Source organism: Phyllobates terribilis, unplaced genomic scaffold (assembly GCF_046119375.1).
Source record: "Phyllobates terribilis strain yellow unplaced genomic scaffold, ASM4611937v1 Scaffold_12__6_contigs__length_324123572, whole genome shotgun sequence".
NCBI classification, from domain to species: Eukaryota; Metazoa; Chordata; class Amphibia; order Anura; family Dendrobatidae; genus Phyllobates; species Phyllobates terribilis.
In genome coordinates this window covers 254,235,931-254,252,327 of record NW_027362772.1, presented here as the reverse complement: position 1 = coordinate 254,252,327, position 16,397 = coordinate 254,235,931, and the positions used below count along the sequence as shown (strand labels likewise).

At 47.4% G+C, this 16,397-nt stretch overlaps 2 protein-coding genes across 4 annotated transcripts in view; both read left to right on the top strand.

Annotated features, from left to right (window-relative positions):
• Positions 1–12,351, top strand: part of PUSL1 (pseudouridine synthase like 1) — an 81,362-nt gene extending 69,011 nt beyond the window's left edge. For all 3 annotated transcript variants that reach the window (XM_073656859.1, XM_073656860.1, XM_073656858.1), the window contains 2 exons: positions 93–169; positions 12,218–12,351. In XM_073656859.1, coding sequence (XP_073512960.1) covers positions 93–145 — 53 coding nt within the window. In that variant the 3' untranslated portion in view covers positions 146–169; positions 12,218–12,351. The remainder of the gene's footprint in view (positions 1–92; positions 170–12,217) is intronic.
• Positions 12,352–12,819: 468 nt separating this feature from the next.
• LOC141172539 (lysophosphatidic acid receptor 6-like) lies at positions 12,820–14,546 on the top strand. The gene has a single exon (XM_073656857.1). The coding sequence runs from the start codon at positions 12,821–12,823 to the stop codon at positions 13,871–13,873; it is 1,053 nt and encodes a 350-aa protein (XP_073512958.1). The 5' UTR covers position 12,820; the 3' UTR covers positions 13,874–14,546.
• Positions 14,547–16,397: the final 1,851 nt, after the last annotated feature.

Here is a 16,397-nt window from a genome sequence, read left to right as displayed (position 1 = left end):
CGTCTGATGTTCCTCCGGCAGTACCCGTAGGATGCGGCCGCTCTCTGGATCCTGTTATCTTCCTGGTACTAAGCAATGTCTCCTTTGTTTAGATTTAAAGCTCGACAAGACTGAGCCAAGAAGACGCTCTCCAGGAGACACATGAATGGGACGCACACCCCGCAGATTTGTACATTTTTTTTTATTTAACAATCTTATAAATATTTTTACTTTTTGTAAAAAATTTTGTACTTGGTCACATTTTTTTTTTATGAATAGTAAAGAATTCTGGTTTGTACAGTGCCAGAGATCCGGTTCACAAAATAGAAAAGAAAAAAAATATTGCACGTCTACATATACACATGATGCTGTATCCTAACCATAGTCCTGGAAAACACCTTTTTAAAGGGGTTGTTCACTACTTGACAACCCCTTCTTGCCCCACAGAACATAAAAAAACATATACAACCCCTATTCTGTGATTCCCAGTGGCCTCGCTACACTATTTTAACCGCTGCAGCCAATCGGTGGCTGCTGATCGGCTGCAGCCTTCACAGTTCAGTCAGTATGAACAGTTCCGGAAGCACGAAGGCTGCAGCAAGGGTCACAACGCCAGTCTCTGGGAGGTGTGTGTGTTTTTTTATGTTATATTGTGTCCAGTAGTGGACAACCCCTTTAATGCCTATGCACAGCTATACCAGAGTCAGAAGGTTATTTGTTACCTCTCGGTATTTACTTCTACTAGGTCCTTTCCAGAGAACCTCACAGTCTAGCATCCCGTTCACACACTTCTAGAAATTAGGGGCAGTTTCAGAGGAAACCAGGTGACCCCATAGCTCGTGTTTGCTGCGGAGGTGGAAAGGAAACTAGAACCCAGAGAAAGCTCAGACAAGCACGAGGTTTCCGATAGAAGTACATGTGATAGACCTGGTTACAGCAGGGTTAATGGGAATGTCCAACTTTAAACACCATTTTACAGCTTACATGCAACAATTGAGTTACTATATAAAGCCACAGCCTTACAGGGGTTTTCCCTTTATCAAAAGTGTTCTCCAAAGGATTGCATACTTGTAATACAACAAACTCATATAGTACTCATTATTAAGCTTTATGTGAGTTTGTTTTACAAGTATGCAATCCTTTGGGGACCACTTTTGATAAAGTTGGAAATGCTTTTAATTATCTTATTCTGATCCTGAGTTACAGCCTGTATTATACTCCAGAGCTGCACTCACTATTCTGCTGGTGGAGTCACTGTGTACATACATTACATTTCTGATCCTGTACGGATCCTGAGTTACATCCTGTATTATACTCCAGAGCTGCACTCACTATTCTGCTGGTGCAGTCACTGTGTACATACATTACATCACTTATCCTGTACTGATCCTGAGTTACATCCTGTATTATACTCCGGAGCTGCACTCACTATTCTGCTGGTGCAGTCACTGTGTACATACATTACATCACTTATCCTGTACTGATCCTGAGTTACAGCCTGTATTATACTCCGGAGCTGCACTCATTATTCTGCTGGTGCAGTCACTGTGTACATACATTACATTACTGATCCTGTACGGATCCTGAGTTACATCCTGTATTATACTCCAGAGCTGCACTCACTATTCTGCTGGTGCAGTCACTGTGTACATACATTACATTACTTACCCTGCACTGATCCTGAGTTACATCCTGTAGATCTTTTATTATAAAAATGAAAAACATAACAATAATAATAACAGAAACATACCAAAATTAATAACCAGAAAATAAACAATGTAATGAACTGGTCCAGCCGCTCCCTCTCTCCTCACACACATATTATACATATATACACAATAATAACAACTTACACTACAGACTTCTGGTCCGGTTCCCAAAGAAAATAATAACCACAAACAAACAATAAAATAAACATAAACAAAATAAACAATAGCTGACAAATATATACAAATTTTTTTTTTTTTTTTATTAATATAAAATAAATACTAACTATACAAATATATACAATACTAAACAAAACACCCCACACTCAAGTCCACCATTCCCAACCCCGACACTGACCTGAGAGCTGGTCCTGCGTCTCATGCCTATATCCAACGTCCATAGGACAGATCAGGCAGTGCCAGTTTTTCATCCAAATAACCAGTGTCCCACAAGATGAACCAACCTCCCCCCTTTTCCCATCACCCAACCTAACACCTACACCCAAACCCATATATACAATATATACAGAAACAAACAATACAATAACAAACAATACAATAACCACAACTGACAAAGCCCAAGTTCGGCGCCTGCAGCCCTACATCACTGTCTACTGATCAAAAACAAAAATCTATGGTGTCAGCTGCAGCCTACCACCAGGAGAGGAGATGACCAGACTAGGGCACACTAAAAGAAAAGCCCCTCCAGAGGAAAGCGTGTACCCAGTCTCTCATACTCCAAAGAACGCACCTTCACCAGGTCACCGAGTATGGTCCTAAACACATCGTCCACTGGGAGGATTTTCCGTTTTGTCGATACTAAGCACCGTGCGTTCCACGTGTAATACCTAACCACTGCGCTTACTAGAAATAAGGTGCAGCGGTCCCGACCACCCAGGTCCCCGAATGCTCCATAGGCCCATTCCGCATAAGAGAGACCGGCCAGCCAATGGAGGCGCCCACCCTGTTGTACACCTGTGTTAAAGGGACAACGAAGCAGGAAGTGGTCCATGCTTTTAAGCATGGTACCACAATGCTCCCGAGGACAGTTCCTGTCCTCAGAGCTCCTACACTTCAGATTGTCCCGCACACACAGTTTCCCATGGAAGCAGCGCCAAGCCAAGTCCCAAAACTTCGAGGGGATCCTGATAGAATTCAAAAGATGCAGACCGACCCCAAGATCCCGACTTGGGCAATCCCTGAGCGCCAGAGGCCTCTGAAAATGGGTCAACAGACCCTTTTGTCAAGGAGCTTTCTTGCCAGAGTCCTGACCTCCCACATTCCCAGACCCCACCGGCGAATTACCTTCAGAACCACGGTAGCGTAAGCCGTGAGATGTCCATGCGGTGTGCGTAGATCCTTCACTTGCCCTCCTGTCTCCCATTCCTGGAAGAAAGGCTGAAACCATCCCTTACAGGAGAATACCCACGGAGGAGGCCTCTCTTTCCAGAGGTTTGCAATATTGATCTTAATGAAGGTATTCACAAGGAATACCACAGGGTTGACCATACCCAACCCTCCTAGTCTCCTCGTACGGTAAGTAACCTCCCTCTTGACCAGGTTCAGTCTATTCCCCCATAACAGTTGGAAGAACAAACTGTAGACCCGAGTCCAGAGAGGCTCCGGCAAAATGCACACACTGCCCAGATAGATCAGCAAAGGGAGCAGGTAAGTTTTGATCAGATTTACCCTTTCCCTTAGGGTCAAAGACCAACCCTTCCATTGGTTCACCTTCTGTGTGGCGATCTCTAGCCTGCTATCCCAATTTTGTTTGGGGTAATCCCCCTGGCCAAATTCGATGCCAAGAACTTTTGCAGAGACTTTGGGTCCTGGAAGGGTGTCCGGGAGATCAAAACCAGGATCTCCTCCTCCCAACCCGAGACTCTCACACTTATCCCGGTTGATCTTGGACCCAGACGCCTCCGAGTAGCGATTTACCTCTGACATCAGCCATTCTGCCTCCCCATCAGAGGAAACAAAAACGGTGACGTCATCGGCATACGCCACCACTCTCAGAGTGGCTTCCGGTGCTGCCCGGTCCATCCCGATCCCAGCCAACGGTCCACGCTCCACCCTCCTAAGAAGCGGGTCAATCGCAAACACGTACAGCAGCGGGCTCAAGGGACAACCCTGGCGAACACTACACCCAACCTCAAAAGAGCTGCCAATCCAACCGTTCACAAGCGGGAAACTCTCTGCCCCAGCGTACAAGGTCTTAAGCCAATCAACAAACTCCCCCGGCAGGCCATACCTCAGAAGGACAGACCAGAGGTACTCATGATTAACCCGATCAAACGCTTTTGCCTGGTCCAATGACAGCATGTACCTCTTCCAGTGGCCAGCCCTACCCTGCTCCACCGCCTCTCGGACACAGAGTACAGCACTAATTGCACTGCGGCCCAGAACAGAGCAATGCTGGGCTCCCGAAAGGAGTCGGGGCACAAATTTCACCAGCCGATTAAACAGCACCTTTGCCAAAACCTTCCTGTCTGCATTGAGAAGCGCTATGGGACGCCAATTCTCAATGCAAGATTAGTCCTTACCCTTTGACAAGATGATCAGGGCAGACCTCCTCATTGACTTTGGCAGAGTGCCCGAGGAAAGACACTCATTGAATACCTCAGTCAAGAGGGGAACCAAGGCGTCCTTAAAAGGTCTTATAGAATTCAGATGTTAAGCCATCTGGACCGGGAGATTTCTTTAGGGAAAGCCCATCAATCGCCAACTTAACTTCCTCTTCCCTGATCATCTCTGTCAAAACGCCAAGAGAGGGGTCTACCCCTGGTTCGGGGACGGCTTCAGCCAAAAAAAGCCGACATCTCATCCCAATCCAGATCCCTCTTCCCCAAGAGGTGCGAGTAGAAGGAGCTGACGACCCCCAGGATCCCTGATCTGGATCTTTTCAGGGACCCCGCTGTGTCAACCAGTCCTGTAACAACTTTACTATTCACTGACATCTTTCAGTTTCTGTAAGGGTCGGGCGAGCGGTACTTCCCATAATCCCTCTCAAAAACCAAAGATGCGTGTCTATCATACTGACACCTCATTAGCAAAGATTTCACTCTGGAGATCTCCTCGCGGCTACCTCCAGTTGAGACAAGATGCTCGAGTTTCCTCCTCAGTCCCTGATACAGGCGGTACCTGTCCAGGCTCCTAAGGCTCGAGAGCTGGCGGAAGAATCTCGCCACCCTTTTCTTGAACATCTCCCACCACTCTGACTTACTACTACAAAGATCAAGTAAGGGTACCTGGCTCTGAAGAAAATCCTCAAAGGACTGTCTTATCTCCGCTTCTTCCAAGAGAGACGAATTGAAAAGCCTCTTCCCATCCGGGGGGTCTCTGTAACATTCAGGGAAAACAAAATCAAACAGTGATTGGAGAACTCCACCTCAACAACAGATACTGCTGAAGAGACGGCTTCCTCCTTTAAATAAAACCTGTCTATCCTGGACCTACAGTTACCTCTATGATAGGTGAACCCCTCGTGGCCTGGGGTGTGCCGGATGTGGACATCCACCAGGCCAGCCTCACTAGCTATACTATTAAGGGCGACGCTATCATAAGTCAGCTTGTCTCTGGAACCTCCTCTATCCTGGGGCCTCGTGACAGTGTTAAAGTCCCCTCCAAAGACGACCTTCCGACTCGTAAAAAGGTAGGGCTTGATCCTCATAAAGAGATACTTCCGGTCCCACTTAGATTGGGGACCATAGATGTTAATGAGCCGGAGCTCTTGTCCCTTCATGAGGACATCTAATATCAGGCACCTCCCCATTTCTAACTCAAGAACCCATCGGCATTCTAGCGTGCGGTAAAAAGGACCGCCACTCCGCTATATGGCTCGGCCGCAAGAGACCAATAGGAGGGCCCGAGTCTCCACTCCCTCTTAGCTATAAACACCTCTGCCATATTTGGCAGCCTGGTCTCTTGCAAAAAGAAAATGTCAGCTTCAACCCGGCTGAGAAAATCAAAGGCCGCAAATCTAGCCCTATTTGACTTAATGCTGGCGACATTAATGGACGCCAGCGTCAACGGAGTGGGTACAGCCATCATTGGTGATTGAGTTAGATGGCTTTCTTCTTCCCACTCCCCTTATCCTGTGCCTCAGAGGAGGAATCCTTCCCCCTCTTTAATGACACAAAGGTCTCCATTCCCACATTTTTCCTTCTTTTTTCCTCGTCTCCGGACTCTGGGCCAGTCCCTCCCCCCAAGGACCTTGCATCCCCAGAAGAAGGAGACTCGGCGCCCCCTGTAAGCTCCGCCGAAGCCGGAACCTCACCCTCAGCCTCCTCTTCTGAGGAAGAGAGGTTATCAAGGGCTTGGAACCGGTTAGAAAGACCAACCAGAGGGGAGTCAGTTTTACCTTCCTTAGGTACCTTGGTCAGAGTGGGAGAAGATGTTTTATCTCCCTTCTTTCTCTTCTTTTTGGTGCCGAGCTTACGCTTGTCCTCTAGCCACCGCTTATTATCCTCATCCATACTTTCATAATGGGAGGATTCTGAGGCAGAGGCAGTTTCCTCCCTGTGGATCCTCCTGACCTCCTCATCCAACTCATCATCCCTCGGGGCCTCAGCAGCAACACTGGCATCCAGGACAGGGGCCGCCCCAATCCCTCTCCTGTCTGCCCTTGTCTAGACGCCTCAGCTGGGAAGGCGTCTTTTTATTGCTTTTCTTCCCTGGCCCCTCAGCTCCCCCACCCCTGCTAGTCCCCTCCCCAGCAGAATCGGCCTCACGGCTTTCTCCCACCGGGGTCTCGACTGCATTAGTGAAGGAGCAAGGACAACGGCTGGATGGGTGACCTAACTCACCACACAGGTGGCACCTAATCTCCACACAAGAGGCAGAAAGATGGCCGACACCCCCACACAACGCACATTTCTGCACAGTGCAGTTTGCACTGAAGTGTGTGGGGTCGCCGCACCTGTGACAGAGCTTTGGTTGCCCCTGGTAGAAGACCAGGATACGATCCCTACCCAGGAAGGCAGATGATGGAATGTGGGCAACCGTACCACCTGAACGCTTAAGTTTTACCATAAACGTCCAGGCCCCTGACCAGATACCAAACTCGTCGCGTTTTTTCTTTGGCATCTCCACCACCTCTCCATATCGACCAAGCCACGTCATGATGTCATAAGAAAGCGACTCGTTACGAGTCATCACGGTCACTTTCTTGATCTGGTTTTGGCGAGACACTGCCTGAACGGCAAAGTCTCGCCAGCCGGGCTCATTTTTTGCCAACTCATAATTCGTCCAGAAGAGCTCAAGCCCCTCCGGCCGAACAAAGCTGACATCAAACTCAGGCGTGGAATAGGGATGTATCAAGGCGTACATGTCAATCGCCTTGAAGCCCATCCTCAGCAGGAGCTCCACAACTTTAGACCTTGGAGGACATGCATCACTGCCCCTCCACCGAAGACGGACCACATTCCTACGCACACTGCCTGGCCCGGCTGTTGGGAGGGACCACACTGTATCCCCCCCTTTTTGCTCTCGGAAGGCCCCGAGGCCATGCCTCTCTATCCAGAAGGATAGATCAACCTCTCGACCCTCTACCATTAGTGATCTCTCCTTCTTTAGAGCCTCCAGAAGGCGCCGTTGCAACATGCCGTCCCCAAAGCCCGGAGACAAGGAGGATGCCCTATTTACCCCGGAGGCGACACTAGCATAACTCAGGACAGGCGTTGCCACCCCGGGGGGGCAACCGGACCAGTGACCAGTGACTACATCAGCCCCAACAACATCACTATTACCCACCTCCATCTCACCCTCCACCAAACCAGCAACACCACTAGACAATGAATTGGCCTCATTCACACCCACCACCACATTCATACCTGCTGGACCAGTGACAATGGTGGATGACATTTTGACCTTTGGCTCAGTCACCTCCATAGAACTGGAGGTGACTTCACCCCTGGTCTTGTGTGTGCCCTCCACATCATCAGTCGGTAATTTCCGCTGTTTTGCATTTGTAGTGATGCGCTGCTAATCTTTAGCTGTTGTGAGGCGCCGCTGATCTTTAGCATCAGGATCTTCCTGACCAACAGCGCCAACACAGAATAGCACTTTGATGGGAGGACTGGAACACTCAGCCCCCTCACACTGCCGCCGCTTCTCAACTAAGTGATCAGCGGCAACAGCATTCAGAGGCGCTGAGGCTACCGGAGCTGCTCCCGACACCGGGCCGCTCCCCCCTCCCACTGAGGAGCACACCACAGCATCGTGGCCTAACAGAACGCCCGCCGCCGGGCCGCCCTCACTGTCCAGCCTCTCGGCTGATGCACCTCCTGCTGCGTCCCCGCTACTACAAGCAGAGACGGAGCTCTGCGCCTCACTACCGCGCTGTGCAATCTCTCCGCGCCTTTGCACTGGATCCACAGCAGAACCCGGGCTGGGCTGGGCAACAGGGCTTATACAGCGAGCTGAGCCTGCCGCCGACTCAGGGGGTACAGGGAGGGGGGCATAGACATAGCTTACCGCTTCCTGCAGCTTTGGCTTGGTCTTCTTAGCCTTTTTGTGGCCCTCGGGTGCCTCTTCTGGTAGATCGTCACCAAGATGGAAGTTTTGGAGGCACACTGGGGACTCCAGGAGCTTTATCTCGGCCATTAGCGCCCCTCCCTGGCCGCTGCTGTCACTGTTCTCCCCAGAGCCGGCAGAACTGCGACCGGATGCCATTGCCGCCTGTCCAGCAGGGAGCTCGCTGCACGTGGCCTGCGGGTGACTTTGCAGGCTGCCAGGTGGGGCTTCCTGCTGGTCATCATCACTCTCATCATCCACCTGGCTCTCAGGCTGCAGCCCCATCTGCCTTTGCTCTCTGGTATCAGCCATTTCTCTGAAGCGGTCTTCATTTATGAGCTTTTCCTTGAAAGGACCACTCTGCTCCCTGATGTCAGCTTTCCTTAGTTCCAGCAGATGAATTTCACTGGTGAGTCTTTTTACCTCCGCTTGGAGCTTGGCCTTCCTCTGTTTGGAGGCCCCCGCAGCTTTTGCACTTGTGCAGCGCAGCTCCTCCTGAAGTCTCCTGACGAGTTTACTTGCATCTTCATACTCACGGAGGTGGATCATGACCCGGGAGGCATAGGTGGACACAGACTCCCGGGGTCCCTGCAGCCCCCAACCCCCGTCAGTGAGGTCGGCCTCATCTCTGTGAGCACTCAGCTTTCCGGAAGGAGCGCCATCATGCACGCCGCTGTCAGGCTTTACCTCCATGCTGGAAGCCTTGCGGCTTCTGGGAGTCTCCACAGTCCCGGGGGGAGTAGGAGCCACATTGCTGCGACTCCTGGTGGAGCGTCTCTCCCCCGAGTCCTCTGATGTGCAGGCCGGTTGCTGGTTTCTCCTGCCCCGAACCAGGCCGGCGGGGGAAGCTGAAGCCTGGGACTTGGCTCCATCACTCATCCCAGAAACCTGCTCCCTCCCTGGGTAGGAGAGAGAGCAGGTCACCAGGTGGAGAGGTGTTGGTTCTCAGAGAGATCAGGAGCTCACAGCAGGATCTGCAGCCACCACACCCGTAATCAGCACACTGAGCAGCAGCTGATCCAGAGCTGCACTCACTATTCTGCTGGTGCAGTCACTGTGTACATACATTACATACCCTGCACTGATCCGGAGTTACATCCTGTATTATACTCTAGAGCTGCACTCACTATTCTGCTGGAGGAGTCACTGTGTACATACATTACATTACTGATCCTGAGTTACATCCTGTATTATACTCCAGAGCTGCACTCACTATTCTGCTGGTGCAGTCACTGTGTACATACATTACATACCCTTTACTGATCCTGAGTTACATCCTGTATTATACTCCAGAGCTGCACTCACTATTCTGCTGGTGCAGTCACTGTGTACATACATTACATTACTGATCCTGTACTGATCAGGAGTTACATCCTGTATTATACTCTAGAGCTGCACTCACTATTCTGCTGGTGCAGTCACTGTGTACATACATTACATACCCTGCACTGATCCGGAGTTACATCCTGTATTATACTCCAGAGCTGCACTCACTATTCTGCTGGAGGAGTCACTGTGTACATACATTACATTACTGATCCTGAGTTACATCCTGTATTATACTCCAGAGCTGCACTCACTATTCTGCTGGAGGAGTCACTGTGTACATACATTACATTTTAAAGCAGTCTAAGGCATTAAAAAAAATATTCCTTAGAACATCACTTTGTTTCCTAGGCCATAGCGTTAACTCTTTTGCTCCCAGAGGTGATTGTGGTTAGGTTCACACCTAGCTGACCACTGCTCCACTGTGAAGGTTTGCCACAAATGTGCAATTTTTTGTAACTAAAAACTGCTATTTTCCTGTAAATCAATGGTAAAACCTTGTATTAGTGTGTTTTTTTGGTCATACGTGAACTTGCCCTTACAGTCAGACCTATTGCAGTTTTTTTTAATTCATTATCTTATGGTTACATTTCTAAAGTCCTACTTGTTGCTTCTGATTTGGTGGCTAATTGTTATTTTTGTCATTGGCCACTTGCAATTAATATTTGCTGTTATCATCTTACTTTCTGGACACTTTGTATTTTGTGTATTCCAGTTCACCTGCCTCTTTTTGTGCTAGTTTCCCAGTTTATGATGTTGAGGATACTGGTTGTAGTCAGTGCGCTGTACTCTGTTGTTTTGACAGAGCTTTTGCACCCCCTTGTGGATGTCGTAAGGTACTACTACACTGGAAAATCCCTGTTGCACCTCTTTCTTAATAAATCTTTGATGAAGCATTAATGTACAGTGAGCATTTGTATCAAGGCTCCATCACGTCCTGATATTTCGGGTACTGGAAAACACAGTTCCAGAGATATCAGTGTCCATGTGTTTCATATGTGTGGCAACAGTGTGCCGCATCAGTATGACACGTACCGGCGCCTGAGAAAAGCCAGCACCATTCGCACTGTTCCCAGGTGCCAGGTACTGAAGGCAGCTCACATCATTGTCGCCTGGTCTCCCTGAGATCAGCATGACCAAGCGACAATGATGGGAGTTGTATTCAGCGCTCGCCGTGTACTTTGCGTATAAAATAAAGAATTAAATTAAAAAAAAACTGCTTGGGCTCCAGACAATTTTTCATAACCAGGAGAGCAAAAGCTTCCCGCTGGGGGCTGATATTACTAGCCAGGGAAAGGGGCCGTTATCCCTAAATATTCCCATCTATTAATATCAGGTCACAGCTGTTTTTTTAGCATTTACTGGTTAGTTTACAGACGGACCCCAGAAAAAAAATTGACGTTGGATCCCCCTATAAATTCTAACCAGCAAAGGCTAAACAGACAGCTGTGGGCTGATATTAATAGCCAGGGAAGGGGCCATTGATATTGGCCCCCCTCCCAGGCTAATAACATCAGCCTCAGCGGCCCCAGAAATTGCGCATTAATAAAATGCACCAATTCTGGCGCTAAGACTCCACTCTTCCCACTTGCCCTGGTGCAGTGGCAAGTGGGATAACAAGGTTAGGGTTGATGTCAGCTTTGTATTGGCAGCTTACATCAAGCCCAGGAGTTAATAATGGAGAGGCGTCTATTTCAATAAATGAGTATAGACGACTCTCCATTATTAACCCCTGGGCTTGATTTCAGCTGCCAATACAAAGCGGACATCAACTCCAACCCTATTTCCCCACTTGCCACACCACCAGGGCAAGTGAGAAGAGCGAGGCTAAGCACCAGAATGCATCTTATTAATGCGCGATTTCTGTGGCCGCTGAGGCTGATATTAGCCTCGGAGGGGACCAATATCCATATCCCCTTCCCTGGCTATTAATATCAACCACATAGCTGTCTGTTTAGCCTTTGTGGGTTAGAATTTATATTAGGGGACTCTACGTAAATTTTTTTCTGGGGTCCCCCTGTAAACTAATCAGTAAACACTAAGCAAACAGCTATGGGCTGATATTAATAGCCTGTGAACATTTATGGATAATGGCCCCTTTCCTGGCCAGTCATATCCCAGTGACCGGCTTTCCCCATGCTGGTTCTGAAAAATAGGCAAGAGCCCATGCAGTTTTTTTTATTTAATTATTTATTTTACACCCAATGTACACAGTGTGTGCTGGATACAACTGTCATCATTGTCGCCTGCTCTCACTGATTGCAGGGAGAGCAGGCGACAATGGTGTGAGCTGCCTTCAGCACCTGGGAACAGTGTGAACTGTGTCCCAGGCGCTGGTACGTGTCACAATGATGACACACGGATGTGTTTTGCCCATGGAAACACACTGACATGTGCACAGACCCATTCATTTGAATGGATCTACGTGTGTGTCTACAGTACGTGTGGAAACTGTCACCACATGTACCGAAGATCTGGACGTGTGAAGGAGGCCTCATACAGATTCTAAAAGAACAAGGTAAGTGCATGAGTTTACCACTGGCATAATTCTCTATAAAAATACATATAACTGTAGATCGGAGCAAGTGTTGTTAGGCTTTGTTCACATCTGCATTAGCGCCTCCATCATAGATTACTTAGACAAGAGAACTAGGCACTCCAGTAGTTTGTAAAGTAGATTTGTTATTTTCCAGGCAATGGCTATGCAAAATAAGTGAAGATGATAAAAGTTCATAACTGAAACAGATACTCAAAATGCAACGGATAGACAAATGGAGAGGAAAGAATATGGAGCTGGAAAATAAGCAGACTCATCTTGAAGATGCCCAGATTTACTGTGATCTGCTGGTGATATAATTTCTTTAAAGGAAAGTTCTAAAAGTAGTGCATGCTGCCTTTAAAGAGTCAAGTGGGCGGGCCTTGTCTTTAATGGAGTCATGCACAGACCTCTTCATTGCGTATGCACCGTTGTAAGCAGTGAGATTGGGCCCCCAGATTCTCTGGATTGGTGGGAGAGGTTGGACCCTCACGGATCACTATATGGCAGGTTTCTAGCACCATTAAGTGCATGCAATTCTATAGCAAAAGTAGAAATAGTCAAAACTTTTTTTTCTTGCACTATATGCTGTGTGGGCGCAGGTCATTTCCTGTGGTTGTAGTCAGTGCACGCGTGAAGGGAAGTTTAGCTACTTGCATCCTTAGTCATTGTGCCGGAGCTGTGATGAGCGGCTGGTCCTCCTGGCAGAGGCGTACGGTGCTGTAAGCCCTCCCTGCACATTCCCAGGCTGATCACTCACATGGAGATCTTCTTGAATGTCCCAGGAGGAAACTGCAGCCTACAGGGCGACTTCCAATATGGATTCTTCACAGTCACATACAGCCTGGTGTTCACACTTGGCTTACCTGGCAACATCTTGGCCCTGTACTACCTGTGCCAAAGCAGGCAGCGCTCCCGCAATGCCAATATCTACTTTGTGAACCTGTCTACGGTGGATTTAATTTTCATCTGCCTCTTGCCTATTCGCATTTATTATCATAATGCCGAAAATAACTGGATCTTTGGAGATATGGCTTGTCGCATCACCGGTGGCCTTTTATACGCCAACATCTACCTCAGCATCGGCTTCTTTACATGTATCAGTTTGGACAGATACCTCGCCGTGGTCCACCCGCTGATGTACGTGAAGATCAAGTGCACTCGCTTCTCGTTGATACTGACCATTGTCATCTGGATTCTTTGCGGGGCCATTATATTACCTTTGATCCTTGGAGGACCACTGGGCAGTGGGAATGGCACCAAGACTACTTGCTTCGATGGCTTCTCCACGTCTGCATGGCAGGATCGGCTGGCTCCTTATAACACCTGTGCCTTAATCTTCGGTTTTCTTCTCCCATTCGCCATCACAGTGGTGATAATGCCGTTATTTGCGCGAAGGATCTGTAGGATAAAATCCAGCATCCATCGGAAGGTAGCCCTGAGGATCATCATCTTCATTCTGGTGGTGTCGTTGGTTTGCTTTTTGCCCTACAATGTCTCACACTTGCTGTACTTTATGATGAAATTGGACCTGATCCAGGACTGTGCGTGTGCCATATACATCTACAAGCTGCGCCGCATCACTCTGGCCTTAGTAAGTCTCAACAGCTGCCTGAACCCCATTCTAATCTTTATCCCATATCTAAGTCGCAGGCTCTGCGCCCCCTGTGCGAAGCAGACGTACCACTTTCAGAATAAAAAACCTTCTGACGAAGCCCCTAAGCCAATCACTTCACCACCTCCCCCTCCCTTGCCAAGAAAACTGGAACCTGTCACTATACTGGGGGCTAAGGTTGAGTGGTCCGTCCTATAATCCAAGCAGGAGCGACTTCATTCCTTATAGTGACACAAGCCATCACATTGTAGATCGCATTCATCCGTCTACAGCCCCAATACTTCTTTACTGGTTCTGTTCTGAACTTGCTGTAGGCTCCATTTAATGACTAACTGCCAAGTTTTTTTTGGAATATCCTCACATGGATTGTATACAGGGTTGGACTGGTCCACTGGAGAACCGGAGAATCCTCTGGTGGGCCCTAGCATCGCCATCAGGAAGTCTATAGTGCAGACCTTGCAGATGCTATAGGGCTCAAGTGAGGGAGAACTTGGCACTACCGTCTGGATTTCAACAGTATCTGAGCAATCACATGATAACCGATTGACTCAGAGCTGAATCCTAACATTGTGTATGTTACAGTTATATTACTTACCTGATGAAAAATTAGCCCATATCCAAAAAAAAAAAAAAAACCTTTAATGATAATGCATTGGTTCTGTATAGATGAAAGATGGGCCCCCAGAATCAAGTCCTCTGGTGGGCCCAATGTTCTTCTGTCTGACACTGATCGTATATACATAGATCTAGATTTTACCAACTGTCTGCTATAGTCACTAAGGAAAGGGACCATGTCTCACTTTAGTGAAAAAAATATTGCTTTTCTATTGTGTAAAGTGTCCAGTTGTTAATAAAAGTATATATTTTTTTATTCAACATCTACATGTTATTTCTATCACTTTACAGATGATGATTGTGCAGAACAATAAACCCACCACTTCTCATGAAAACACCCATTGTTACCACTTGATGGAAATGTACTAAGCTCTGTTCACATGTACAATTGTTTTGTTTGTAATGGATTAAGCATCCAAAAACAAAAAAAGTGATTGTTAAAACGGATGCAACATGGAAACATTTATAAAAAAAATAACCAAAGCAGATCCATTTAAAAACACTTTGTTTTCCACTTTGCATCTGTAAACCTCTACTATGAAAGGGCAACATCAATGGATGACCAAGTGTTAGAATCTAGTGATGAGCGAGCGTGTTCTGTTAACCCTTTCGGCCAGCATACTCAGGTGCTCGCCGAGTATCTTCAGCATGCTCGGGTGTTATGTTTTAGTCACTCCGTGTGCATGATTTACGACTGTTTGACAGCTTTAATACATGTGAGGAATGCCTAAGAAACAGGCATTCCTCACCTGTATTAAAGTTGTCAAACAGTCGCAAATCATGCACACGGAGTGACTAAAACATGACATTCGAGCACCCCGAAGATACTTGGAAACCACCCGAGCATGCTCGCTCATCACTAATAGAATCTATTTCCATAAACTTCAATCTTGAAAGTGAATGTTTTTTGTTGTTTTTTTCAAAGAACGGATAGCAAAGAATTTTTTTTTTTCCTTGTTCCGGTTAGAAAAAAAACGAGGAACATTTTATGTAATTTCCATCCTATTCAAATGCATGGCTCTTGGATTGGAACCAGAAATTAATTCTCTTTTCACATGTCCAGAAGTTAAGAATTATTTCCCCCCTCACCCCATAAAATCAGGGCTACCTCACTGATCGCTATCCTATGCTCTGGTTAGGAGATAGTTAGCCAATTACTGGGACTTCTCTTGATCCAGAGAAATCGGGATCTGCAGCCGTCGTTGATGGAGCAGAGGTGCAAAGTTTGGTCTCCGCTCTGTTTACTGATAATGGGACTATTGGAGAAAGCCAAGTACAGGGCTCGGTTTTCTCAAGTATTTCCACTGACAATGAATAGAGGGGAGGCCAAGCATGTGCACCTCCGCTCCATTCAGGACAAGGCTGCAGAGCCTCCCTCATGATCACTGGGGGGTTTCAGTAATTATCAAATTGTCTCCTAACCTGAAGATGGGAAATAATCCTTTTAAACGGCAACGCAGTAGAATAACAAGAGGTATGCTTTTTTTTTTTTCAAATAATTAAAGTTCTTACCTTTTCTTTACCAGTGGCCAGAACGTGATTGCTATGGTTGTGCCATACTTCATTGACATCACCGTGTTGCCAGTGTTTTGAGGTCCCTGTGTAGCTGACCATTAAAAGAGCAATTTGAATTGTTGTCCCCTGGTCCGGCATCCAGTTGGGTCCTCTCCGGCAGTAGGTCTTCACTTCTGCGCCTATCCTGCTCGGTGCCTCCGAGACTTAAGACGTCCTTTAACGTCATGGGGGTCTAGTAAGCACCAGAGGTGACGAGGATATTGGAATGAAGCAGGAGTGAAGACTGGCTGCCAAGGAGGATGGACGCCGGACGTGTTTATACTCAATGGTACAGTGCACATATAGTATATATACGTAGGTGAGGTTTATCCAAGATGCCCAAAGGTGGCAATATATCTTAAGAAATAAAGTAAAAGTTAAAATATACTCCCTGTCGTTTCAGCACTTCACACAAAGGGGAAACCACCTTATTGACATACAAATGTCCAAAAACTGGAAATTGATGGTTGTGGATAATACCTCCTGCTGTTATTAGGTATAAGGTGTTGTCTTCAGCAAGAATTAGTTTCAGAGTTTTCATCTTGGGTTAGAA